The 12881-nt window shown below is 51.2% G+C and overlaps 1 protein-coding gene across 1 annotated transcript in view; it reads left to right on the top strand.

The window, feature by feature from the left end:
- Positions 1–12881, top strand: part of MEGF11 (multiple EGF like domains 11) — a 246887-nt gene that overhangs the window by 174468 nt on the left and 59538 nt on the right. The window contains 2 exon segments of the mRNA XM_023757800.1: positions 2824–2960; positions 7756–7968. Coding sequence (XP_023613568.1) covers positions 2824–2960; positions 7756–7968 — 350 coding nt within the window.

Consider the following 12881-nt stretch of genomic DNA (forward strand, 5'->3'; position numbering starts at 1 on the left):
AGACCTGGGTTGCCTGCAATTGGGGAATATCAAGCATTCATTCACAAGGATCCCTGATTCCCCCAGGAAATGTTGGAAGGAAGCATGCTGTGCTCCAAACTTTCCCACTGGGCTCCTCAGGGAGCCTTGGTCTTGTCGTGTGTGTGTGTGTGTGTGTGTGTGTGTGTGTGTGTGTGTGTGTACATGAGGGCCCCACAGTGCTCCGCAATAGGGAGATGGGAGTATAAGTGCCCCCCGCCAAGAAGGCTCAGAATGTTTTTTCAGGGTCAGAGTATCCTTGTCCACCCCAGGGCTGCAGAGGACGACTCAGAGGACGGCCAGAAAGACTCCTCTCTTCCCTCAAGAATCCCTAAGCTTGCGGGGTGCAGTGAGAAATGCAGGCCCCTGCCACACCCGGGCTCCCCCACCTCCTCCAGGAGGAAGAGGGGCCCCCCCTCTGAGTAGCTTTTCCCTGCCGCTCTCCTCACACACCCACGCCTCTCTCTGTCCTTCCTTCCCCCACTCAGCCCCCCTCTCAGCTCCTCGCTGTCTGACTTATGTGTGCAGGAGACATCTGAGCTAAAAGGCCTCCCACTTAATTCATTACAAGTAAATTGAATGATATTGAAAGATGTCTCTGGTCAGCAGGATTTTCCTGCCTAAACTAGCTGCCTCAGGGTTGGCAATTATCGGTGCTTAATAATTGTGTGTTGAACTAATTGATTAATTAATTGTGGGAGAATCCTCGATCTCCATAAGGGAAATAACTACCTCTGGCCGGGGAGAGGCTGGAAGGGCAGCAAGAGACAAGAGCAGGCTACGATTTCTGCTTGATAAAGATCTAAGATTCATGTTATATTTTAAAAGTTACCTAATTATACTACCACACGGCTAATACTAAGGGAAAGGAAAGTCATGCCCTGCCCACTCCCAAAGGCGACCACACTCAAATCTGTTAGTTTCTCCTGGCATTTGCCTCCACATTTCTTCCTACAACTATAAGGATGTTCAGTTTCATGAGAGCAAAGGTTTTTCTTCTGTTTTCTTTGCTTCCTGCATTGTTCCTTTTGTCTATTTGTCTGCTTTGGTCTTCTTTCATGTTAGAGCCTTCCTGTTAGAAGTCTTCTTCTAACAAGTCTTCTTCATGTTAGAATCTTCTTTCATGTTAGAGCCTCATTTCAAATACCTGGTGCTCCTTGGCCACCTGCTCAGATTTTACCATGAGCCTCAGAAAAGCTGGTTGGAAGCCTGGGTGCAGGGATAGATGCCAGGTGTGTTGACTGATGGGATCCTCAAATATCAGAATCTGTAGGTCTTTCCTTCTGAGCTCTCAGTGTCCCCGAAAGGAACCCTCCAGAATCCTGCCGCAGGGAGTGTCTGGGAATCTGCATTCTAGGAGCTGAGCAAGGAAGAGAGCAGAGGGTCTGATCCTTCACAGGAAGAGCTCTGCAGGATCCCCGTTTCCCATGGGACCCCACCCTCGGCTTGGAATCCCTGTGTCCACAGCCTGTGTGGGCCAACCTTGCTAAACTGCCAGTCTTGGGAAGCCATCTGTCTATTTGAAAAGAGGGCACAAAAATCTGGGGTCTACGTCCCTCTTTTTTTTTTCAGTCCTCACTGAGGATATTTTTCCATTGATTTTCAGAGAGAGGGTGGGAGAGGGAAAGATAGAGAGAAATATCAATATGAGAGAAACACATCGATTGGTTGCCTCCTGCATGTGCCCTGACCAGGGCCTGGCTTGGAAGGAGCCTGCAACCAAGGTACATGCCCTTGACTGGAATCGAACCCGGGACCCTTTGATCCGCAGCCTGATGCTCTATCCACTGAGCCAAACCGGCTAGGGCTAATTCCCTCTTTCATACATTTTCAAATAGTGCTTACTCTGTTTCATCACACCTGCACCTTGGCCTTCCGAGGTTCCTGCTGTCTCTGATTCCTGAGCTTTTCTGAGGTTACAGAGCAACCTGATGTCCTCCCACACTCCCTTGCAGGCACTTAGCATTGCTGAGAAAGCAGAAATCTCAGCAGTTCTGTTCCTCCATCTGCTTTTCCTTCCAACAGTGACATCTCTCATCCTCTATAGCAGGGGTCCTCAAACTTTTTAAACAGGGGGCCAGTTCACTGTCCCTCAGACTGTTGGAGGGCCGGACTATAGTTTAAAAAAAAAACTATGAACAAATTCCTATGCACGCTGCACATATCTTATTTTGAAGTAAAAAAACAAAACGGGAACAAATACAATATTTGTATTTGCATGTGGCCCTCGGGCCGTGGTTTGAGGACCCCTGCTCTATAGTCTCCTCCCCCATTCCTTTAGTCCTTATAAGTTTATATCTTCCCCCCTTTACTCTGGTATTAGATGGGTTTGGGAAAGAAGTAGAGATAAATGTATGTTCCCAGATCACCATGTTTAATCATAGTCTCTTTGTTTTTCCTCAGCACTTTATTGCATACCAATGTGAGAGCACTTCGCACCTGATACTTTAGTTCCCTGCTTTACCTTGTCTCTCTCCCCACTACACTAGGAGGACAGAAATCAAGTCTTAATCATATTTTTATATCTTTAGTGTCTAACAGTGCCTGGTATGTAACAGCCACTCAATAAATAAATGTGTGCTGAATAACTAGATAAACAAATTGGCCTCAGTCTGCCCATCTCTGAAATGGGGCTTTGGTATCGTGATGTCCAACTTTCTATGCTTCTGTGGTTGGGGAGAAAGTTCCACTAAGGAAACAGGGCGGTCCCTTAGGCCGCAGCCACAGCGTCACTTCCAGGAGAGAGTGGCCTTAGGATTGCATCTCAGAAGCACCACCTATGCTGTCTTTCCTCCTCTGTTTCAGGGAGCAGTGTGTGCCCAGCCTTGCCCACCAGGGACGTTTGGCCAGAACTGCAGCCAGGACTGTCCTTGCCACCATGGAGGGCAGTGTGACCACGTGACTGGGCAGTGCCACTGCACAGCGGGATACATGGGGGACAGGTAAGGATGATGTTAACTCTTGTCCTTGCTGTTCATGTCACTCATTTGCACAGCAGCCTTGCAGAGAACAGCTGATATTTACCAGCCCACAGCATCCTCCTGCCAGCGTTCCCGTTCCTTTCTCAGAGAGCATTCTGAGTCCTGCCAGAGAGATTTATCAACTCTTCCTTCCTCACCCTTGGGCTGCTGAATGTAGCCCCTCCCCCAGCCCAGGGACCTGAGCCCTGAACTTGCATTGACTCACCTGGGGAAGCAGGTGAGCACCTACCATCCACTCTCTACTTTCTGCCCTTCCGGAGGGAGGCAATGGCACCAATAATGCAAAGAAGCCAAGAGTGCCAACTTATTTCACACATTTTGCACCGTTTCTTCTAGAAGTGGATTTGTATTCCTGATGTGAGTTCTGCCATCAGTTGGCATCCTCTGAAGGCCTATGGTCTGAAAGCAGACCGAACAAGGACACCAGTGTCCTGGGATCAAACCAGCCTTGCAGAGTGGATAATCCATAAAACACATAACTAGGAAATAACCGTGTGGGTACATTTGCCACAGTAGGAAGGATGCCATGATGATAGGATAGGGTGCTATGGAAGAATGAGAAACAACCAGTGGGCAGGACCAGGAATGTTCCAGTGTCTGGTGGTGAGTAGACTCAGAGCTCGAAGAGGCCATTTGTCCACAAGACTGGGGTCAAGCCTCCTTCCTTGCACTCCCATCCACATGTTTCTCTTTGGGCAGAGAGAGGAGCAGTAGAGAGGAGGCCCTCAAACCGCCTGCCTGGTTCTGGGGGCCCATGTTTCATCTCTGGTCCTGCATTTGCTTGCTCTGCCCAGACAAGGTGGGATGAGAGGAACGTTTGTCTGCCATTCCTCCGCCTCCCCTGTCCAGGTAACATCAGGAAGCAGAGACGGGGCAGAATCAACCAATGAGTCCTGCCTCTGACCGACATAACTGGGCTCCTCCAACTCTCACTGGAGTCAGCCCCAAATCCTTGTTGATGGCCATGGGGTTGCGTTCACCTCTTTGTGAGCCAGGGTTTATCTCCATGAGCTCCCCAAGCACAGAGCATGGGGTGTAACAGCTGGGGACCCATCCCGCCATGATCGCTGTCAGAGACTGGGTCCCTACGGGCAGGAGGGGAGGAAGGACTGAAGCACTGAGCCCACCTTCCCATCCTGACCATCTTCCCCCAGGAAGAAACCTCTCAGGATGAGCCAATAGGGACAGGAGCGAGAAGTCGGGAGCCAGGACAGGACCCCTTTGTTTCAGCCACTTTCACAGGATGGGGAATGTAACCCCCTTGTTGGAGAGGAGCAGGCCCAGGGCTCCAGCTGACTGGACTCAACACCAGTGGACCCTGCTTCCTTGGCGCTCTCCATTTTCAATGCCAGGATGTCCCAAATGGAGAAGTCATCCATCCCTCTTCTTGTTGGGGTCCAGCCCTTGACCTTGGAGTGGAGAGAAATCTCTAAAGCCTCAGGGTCCTCTAGCCAGCTTCACCAATCGGACAACAGAGAAGAGTTCAGTAGAAGGACCGGGTAACACTGGGTTTCCCACCACAATGGGCTGCCTGGTGTTTAATATTTTGTAAAATTGCCTCCATGAATTTTGTCGGTGACAGCTGCATTAACCCACCCCACATCATCACGAGCATATTAAAACTGAGTGGGTGTAATAACGCAGGCCTCCCCGGATAGGCAGAATCCAGTGCAAATTAAACACGAAAACGTAACGAGGGCTTTGCAGCTCATTTTGTAATTTAATTGAGCAATGTATCTGGTTGTTAATGGCAATATCAGACACATTAGATTGATATGTTGCAAAGGAAGGATGTTTAAGTAGAAAACTAATTCCTGCTGTGATTACCCTTCTGTTCCGCAGGCCCCGTTATTAGCGTGCTTTGTGTAAAATTCATTAGCAGTCGTTGCTTGATCTCTAAATAAATAAGTTATTTAAATTGTGAGTACGGAAAAAAAGAGGCTGATTATGTAAATGGATTAGGTTGTCAATATTTCATTTCCAGATCCTTTTTCTGGGCTGTGGAGTCAATCACTTCATAAACATGGCAGGTGGGGAAGTGCCCTGCAGAGGAGGCTCCCTGTCCAGGGATCTGCCCTTCCTGCTGGTGGGCGGGGCCAGGAATGTTCCAGTGAAAGGAAAGAGGGGTCAGGGCGCTTGGGTTTCTTCCCCTGACGGCTGAGACATGCGAGGGGAGCCAAGCCCAGTGACCCCTGGAAAAATCCATTCTGAGGCAGAACAGGGCTGGCGATTCATATAGTGATTTTTTTTCAGCTCTTCAATGTTCTGCGTCCTCCCCTTCTGCCTCAGTTTCCCTCCTTGCCTCCTGCCTCCTTCCTGTCTTCTACCTTCCATTCCTTCTCCAGACCTTCCCTTCTTTCCTCCTCTTCCTCCCTCTCTTTTCTGTTCTCTTTCCCTTCATGAGGCCTCAACTGGCTAATACGCAGCATGATTTGCAGGAAGATGATCCGGGATCATCTCAGCCACATGCTGGCTTTATGAGGTTGGAGCAGTCACCTCGCCTGTCGGCATCTCCGCCTCCTCAACTCCAAAGTGAGGGTGATGGGAATATCTGCTGCTTTGGGGGCCTGGGGACAGGCTTTGGGAACGAGCAGCTGGAAGCCCCTCTCTATCTGGTGCCCAGGGCTGCAGTCATCATGACCCCTGTGGCCCCCTCCTTTCGCCACAGTGGCTATGAGAGGTGAGACTGGGTGGCACCTTCCTATGAAGGAAGTCGGGGGCTTGACCCCAGCTACCATCTCCTCCCTGTCATTGTGGGCTCCAGGCAACAAGGACAGAGACAGACAGAGACACCCCCTTGTGTAGTTGCCAAGACTCATGCCCAACACCCTCTCTGCTCTGTTCCCCAGGCACTTGCTGGCTGACCCTCCCACGTCACAGGGGTCTGGCCACTGACCCTCACAATAGGCAACCGAGGTCACCCAGACACAGGTCTCCAGCCCTCCTGTGGAGAACATGGTTCTAACTCGAGACTCTCCAAGATTAACAAAGAAACTAGGACTGTATGTTTTAAACATTGTTTATTGCTACCCCTCCCAATTATTGTGGAAAACCTGGAAAATGTGACAAAACACTTGTCAGTCCCCAAGTCCACCCCATTATTAACGTTTTGAAATTGTTCCCTTTGAGCTTTTTTATGTCAGAATCTGAGGCAGAAAGTCAGATGGGCTCTGATATGAGAACTACAAAAAGCAATATTTACAAGAGTAATAATAATAAGTAACATTTCTTACCGAGCCCTTACCATGCACAGGACACCTTTCTAGATGTTTACATACATTATTTCATTTAATCCCCAAACAGCCTGGTGAGGTTTAGTTCTCATCCCCTTTTGTGATGAGGAAGCAGACGCCGGAGCTGTAGGTTCTCCGTCTCCCCCCCATCAAAGCAGCGCCGGGACAAGGATGATCCAAAACCCCAGCGGCTGTTTCCGCTTGTCTCTGGGGCGCAGGAGTTACCCACCTCTGTACTCCACAGGCCCCCGGGTTCACCCCTTAACTCGTCAGGTCCAGTTGCTGTGACGGTGAAATTGCATCCCCTGGGCATAGCCCTGGGGTGGGGTGAGGGGTGTCTGGCATGTGCAGGGAGTTGGGGAGCAGGGTCACACCCTCCCACAGAGGGTCCACAACCAATGGCTGTGATTCCGAGTCAAATAATTACCATTAGGCCGGGAGCTCCAAGTACCAGGCCTGAGCAGAGGCAGGACACAGAGAGGGCCTAGGCCAGCCGTGGGCAAACTACGGCCCGCGGGCCAGATCCAGCCCATTTGAAATGAATAAAACTAAAAAAAAAAAAAAGACCATACCCTTTTATGTAATGATGTTTACTTTGAATTTATATTAGTTCACACAAACACTCCATCCATGCTTTTGTTCCGGCCCTCCGGTCCAGTTTAAGAACCCATTGTGGCCCTCGAGTCAAAAAGTTTGCCCACCCCTGGCTAGTCCTTTTTTTGGGGGGGTGGGGGCTCACCAGCGGATGGGAGAGGCTCAGCCCCTGCCTTGAGGGGACCCTCAGTCCAAGGAAGAGGAAGTCTCCAGTCTGATGGGGAGGGGAATTCCGTAGTCAGATGAAAGAGGCTGCCTCCTGTGCTCCCGGGGAAAGCCTACCTGGCAGAGGAGACACACCTCCCCGCGTGAGAAAGGGAGACCGCACACCCGCCCAAAAGACGCAGAACAGCAGAGACCGAGAATGGACATGAAATTACCCCATTTCATCAAACCCAAGATGCCACCGGTTATAAAGTGCATCATTATTTTATATTCTGCTAAGAATGAAAAACACTGGAAATTGCACTATGACATGCCATCAGTTAAAAGACTTAACTGATTTCAGAGATGTTCAAATGCACTTTTAAAAGGTAAGGTTTAGTGTTTAACGGGTAGAGAGGTTTCACTTTGGGAAGAGGAAAACGGTCTGAAGACGGATGGTGGTGATGGTTGCACAACAATATGAATGTACATAATGCCACTGAACGGTATACTTAAAGTGGTAAATTTTATGTAACATGTTTTATTGCAATCAAAAAATGAAAAAAACATAAGGCCTATGATCAATGAAATGTGATTGTGCAAATTCAGTGCGGGGGACCAGGGGGGCCTGGCACGAAGGGGGAACGGACAGTCCTGGCCGGCCAGGATGCCAATGAGTACTTTCTGGAAGAGAGGGAAGGGGAGGAGCTGTGGGGGTGCGTGCTGGGTGGATCTGGGAGGGCAGGCGAGGGGCATGGCCTCAGCCCTGTTCTGCTGTCCCACAGGTGCCAAGAGGAATGCCCCTTCGGGACCTTCGGCTTCCAGTGCTCACAGCACTGCGACTGCCACAACGGGGGCCAGTGCTCACCCAGCACCGGTGCCTGCGAGTGTGAGCCGGGCTACAAAGGCCCACGCTGCCAGGAGCGGCTGTGCCCCGAGGGCCTGCACGGCCCAGGCTGCACCTTGCCCTGCCCCTGTGATGCTGACAACACCATCAGGTATGAACTGGAGGTAGGGGTGGGGTGGGCACTGGTGGGGAGAGGGCTTCTCAGGGCCCAGACCCTCACCTGCAGCCCGGTCATCCAGGCAGGACAGTGGAAGAACTGGGACCTCAGCAACCGTCTTTGCTGACCACTTTGATGACAAGAAGGGAAAGCCCAGGCCTCACAGCCAATCAGAACCAGGACCCAGGTCACCTGCCTCTGTCCACCACACGAGGCTGTCAGCATTGAAAATGGGCTAACCTGAGACCCCTACGCCCAGGAGCAAGGAGGAGTCTGATGACCCTCAGAGGAGTGGGGTGGGGGTGGGTAAAGTCACACAGTCCTTGGAGGCCGGAGTGGCAGGCTCCGGTGCCACAGGCCCTGGGGAATTGTCCTGGAGAACATTTCACCTCCACAGGCTCTGCATTTAACCAAATGCTTCCCCAGCCCCAAGGTGCCCAGAGAGAGGACTGCCTGGGCAGAAGCAGGGGCCACAGAGGGCCGGTAGTAGGCGGTGTGGCTCTGCCCAAGCCAGTTTGGCTCAGTTGTTAAGAGTGTTGGCCCACAGACTGAAGGGTCTCAGGTTCCATTCCCAGTCAAGGGCATGTGCCTTGGTTGCAGGTTAGATCTCCACCTTCTGTCGGGCACTTGCTGGAGGTAACCAATCAATGTTACTCTCTCACTTCAATGTTTCTCTCTCTGTCCCTCTCTCCCTTCCTCCCTCCTTCCCTTCTCCCTCTCTTCCATTCTCTCTAAAAATCAATGGAAACAATATCCTTGGTTGAGGATTTATATTTTTAAAATATATTTTTAAAATTGATTTCAGAGAGGAAGGGAGAGGGAGAGAGAGATAGAAACATTAATGAAGAGAGATTCATTGATCAGCTGCCTCCTGCATGTCCCCGACTAAGAAATGAGCCTGCAGCTTGGGCATGTGCCCTGACTGGGAATCAGACTGTGACCTCCTGATTCATAGGTCAACACTCAACCACTCAACCACACTGGGCGGGCCTTGGGTGAGGATTTTTTTAAAAATCAGTGAGGGCTGTCCTTAGCTAGGGAGGAGGGACAGGAGGGACAGAGGACAGGCCCTTTATTAGGGCCTTGGCTTGGAGCCAGCCTCTCCCTGCGCTGTGTCCTTTGGGACTTGGGGACACCTGGGCTGAAGCTGGCCCCACCCCTGCTTCCAGGGGAGCCTGAATCTGGAAAGCCGAGCTGCCCTGGGGCACTTCTCTGGCTCCCTTCACTTCCTGCTTCGCACCAGCTGGCACCATCTTCTGATATAAATGAGGCTGATGGTCCCCGACAAATGCCTCCACAGCCCTCTATGTGGCTGCCTCTCATCTGGGTGGTAAAGTGTGGGGAGAGGCTCCCTCCTCCCCTTGGGCCTGCAGGACAGCTCAGGGGAGGACTGGCCGCTCGGGGCAGTGCATGCTGCTGCTGTTTGCAGCCCTGTCTCTGGGACAGCCAGGACTTAGCCTCAGACCCTCTTCATTTCCAGCTTCTGATTCTCCACAAATCACCCACGAGCCTCTGGCCAGTGCAAACAGAGGCATCTTAGGGAGTGTTATGGCTTAGATGGAATCTGTCCTCAGTCCCAGTCCCTGGAGCTGAGCGGCTGGGGTGGTGCTGCCTACAAGGGCGGGGGCGGGGGCTGGGGGGGGGGGACTGGGAAGGAGACTGTTGTAGGGGGGCCTGGAGCCAACAGAATCGGCCTGTATATGAGCTGAGCACTCATTTGCTCAATCATTCATTCAACAAACACTGAATGCCTGCAGGGGTGGACTGCAAAGAGGAAATAAAGGGTCCTTCATCTCTAGTCCAGCCCGTAGGTACTCAGGTCTGGGGCAGTCATACACACTGAGCACCTTCTATCATATTTCTTCAAAACCAGTTGTGAGGCACAGCTGTATTTTATAGACTACCAAACAAGGAAAATGCTATCAACTGAATCATGATGCGCCATTGATTGTATAACACACTCAATATCAGAGATATGAAAATGTGGGAGAAAATGCATCTTAGAATCATTGAAATATATATGTGGCTGGTCCACATTGTGCTCAAGTCACTGTGGCCCAGGGCTGTGTGCAGAAAGAACTACTGGAGACTGCTATGCTGGTCAGGGAAGGAGGTGGCAACTAGGCTAGAAGCCAGGGTAAGAGCTCCAATGCTCTAAACACAGGAGTTCCACATGACCTGTTAGGGGACTGGGTAACTAGCTCAGGCTGTTTCATAGTTAGGGGACACAGGAACCCCATGCCTGCTGGGAAGCCAGGGGAGGCCCCTCTCTGGGACAGGAAGCAAGGCTGCTACTGAGATCTAATGCAGGGCGAGTCCCTGCCACAGAGATCCAACCAGGCCCCAAATGAAAGAGCTATTGTTTCCTCCCGTGCCTGAGCAGCCATGCCCTGCATAATTTATCCCTTCTCTGAAGGAGTCCTCGATGCATTATTAATCTGGAAGGACTCCCTCTTCTCTGTCGCTAATCTCAGCCCATCCAATATTGATTATTATTTACTTTACTGTCTTTAATGTGTGTCATGTTCAGAGACTGGGAGGCAGTAGCGCTGCTTAGAAGTGGAGGCTCCGAGAGCACCAGGTAGCCAACCCCCCAGGCTGGTCTCCTCAGAGTCTACATGAGCCTGGGCTCCTTGAGGGCAGGAGCGCCTGGCTCGTCCACCTCTGCAGCCTCAGCGTGGCGTAGTGCCCACACTGAGCAGATGGTTCTGCCCTTGAGCTGCCGTAGCTCTATATTTTAAAAAATATTGCACCCCTTTCTCTTGGCATACTGCTCCAGTGGCTGAGCCCCCAACACTCACAAAGCTCAGTCTGACTCAGGGTTTCACAATCTCACCACTGTTGACATCTGGGGCTGGATAATTCATTGTTGTACAATTTAGGGTGTTTAGCAGTATCCCTGGCCTCTGCCCACAAGATGCCAGTAGGAACACCCCGCCCCCAAATTCTGAAAACCAGAAACGTTTCCTGGGTGGCACGGGAGAGGCAAAATTGCCGAGGCTCAGAGCCTCCAGTCTGACTGAGCGTCTCATGTTGCACTGGCCTGTCCCCACGGACAGAGAAGAGCTGTCTTCCTCTGTGTGGACACAGGTCACTTCCCTCTTCCCATCAACCTTTGTTCCATTAGAGAGCCTTCTCTTGGGGCCCTAGAAAAACCGAGGGGCACGTCTGTAACTCCTAATCCCAAAACAGAGCAGCTGCAGGTTCTGGTGGGGTCCGGGGCCCCCGAGTCCTGACCTCAGAACTACCTCTGTCTGAGCAAATGTCCTGAGCTGGTGCTTCTCCTCTCTCTGTCTCCATTTCCCAATCTGTCCGTCACCTTTCAGCAGCCCGGTGCGGGTAAAGTTCTCCTGTGGTCTTTGAAAGTGAAGCTTCCATCCAACTCCCGAGATGGAGCATGGGACCCCCGGGAGCCTAGCCTCATTTTCCTCGGCTTCTGCTTGCTTCTGTTGTAAGAGCTTACGACAGAAGCCCTCCCTCCCAAGCCGGCTTGCAAGGCCTTGAGTATCTTTACAAGGAAGACAAGGACTCCCAGCCCCCACCCCAAGGAAACCCTGCTCATCCAGCCATCCCCAGCCTGTCTGCTCTGCGCCCCTCCGGAAAGGCTGCTTCAAAGAGGTGAAGTCCACGTGCCCGGGAAGGCGCAAGTGGCTGATAAGATCCCTCAGCACTCCATTCCCTTTGTGTAGACACACAAAGAAGCCACCCTCCTTCGTAAAGGAATAACCTTGAAGAAGAGTGCCTGCGTGCCGGGCCTCTCCCAGCTCCCTCCACAATTGGATTGTCAGAGACGAATTCTAGCAGCCAGGATCATGTATTACCTTTGAAAGATTTGATTCAGCCAACAGATGCAGCATTGATAGTAATCTCAGAGCAGCCGGGGGGGAAAAGGCAGAAAAATCCACCCTGAAAAGATTCCTATATTGTTCAACTTTGGGCTCCCATTAACTTGTGATTAATCTGTGTCTGGGGAAATGGGAGAAAGGCGAGGAAGGAGACCCAGAGCACAGCTCAGCACCAGTGATCGTGACTTTTGCCTGAGCCAGACCAGCAGTCATTTGCCCGCCCTGTGACCCACGGGCGTGAGCGGCTCTGCCCCCTCGGGAGGAGGAGAGCAGGAGGCGTGGAGAAGGTGCCGAGAACACAGTGAGCACGTGCTCAGTCAGCGCCATTCAGGCAGCAGGCGTTCCCCACCCTCTTTTCAAAGGGGTTTTGGAGTTTTTATAAAACATGACAAGTTACCAAATTAAGAAAATAGAGATCTTGTTTTTTAAAATGAAATTGTAGGGATATAGCCCAACCGGTGTGGCTCAGTGGTTGAGCATTAACCTACGAACCAGGAGGTGATGGTTCGATTCCCTGTCAGGGCACATGCCCGGGTTGCGGGCTTGATCCCCAGTGTGGGGCATACAGGAGGCAGCCCATCAATGATTCTCTCTCATCATTGATGTTTCTATGTCTCTCTCCCTCTCCCTTCCTCTCTAAAATCAATAAAAATATATGTTTTAAAAAGATAATAAAAGTGTAGGGATATGAAAGGAGAGAGAAAGAAAGAATTTCAAGTTTGGTTTTTAGCTTTCTGGTGCTGAGGGTGAAGAGTAAAATTGGTGCTGAGACACGCCTCTGAGCAGCCAAAAGGCTGAGAGCTGTGGTGGAAAATGGGAAATGCAGGCGTGCTTAGAAGTCAGTGTTTGCAGGTTCACTGTATCTCTAGCATGCTTGTCATAGGGCGGTGTTCCCGCAAGAACAAGGACCTGCAGTAAGAGATTCTATAGATGGGAATGCAGAAGGGTGCCTAAGACCCTTTAGAATCTCCCAGGCTGGCAGAGCTGATTGCTGCAGCCAGCACCGCCTGATTGTCAATTTCCTGGTCCAAGCATTTCATTCTTCCACGCTCAGTGACTGAG

The sequence above is a fragment of the Myotis lucifugus genome, unplaced genomic scaffold, assembly GCF_000147115.1.
Source record: "Myotis lucifugus unplaced genomic scaffold, Myoluc2.0 scaffold_115, whole genome shotgun sequence".
Taxonomy (NCBI): domain Eukaryota; kingdom Metazoa; phylum Chordata; class Mammalia; order Chiroptera; family Vespertilionidae; genus Myotis; species Myotis lucifugus.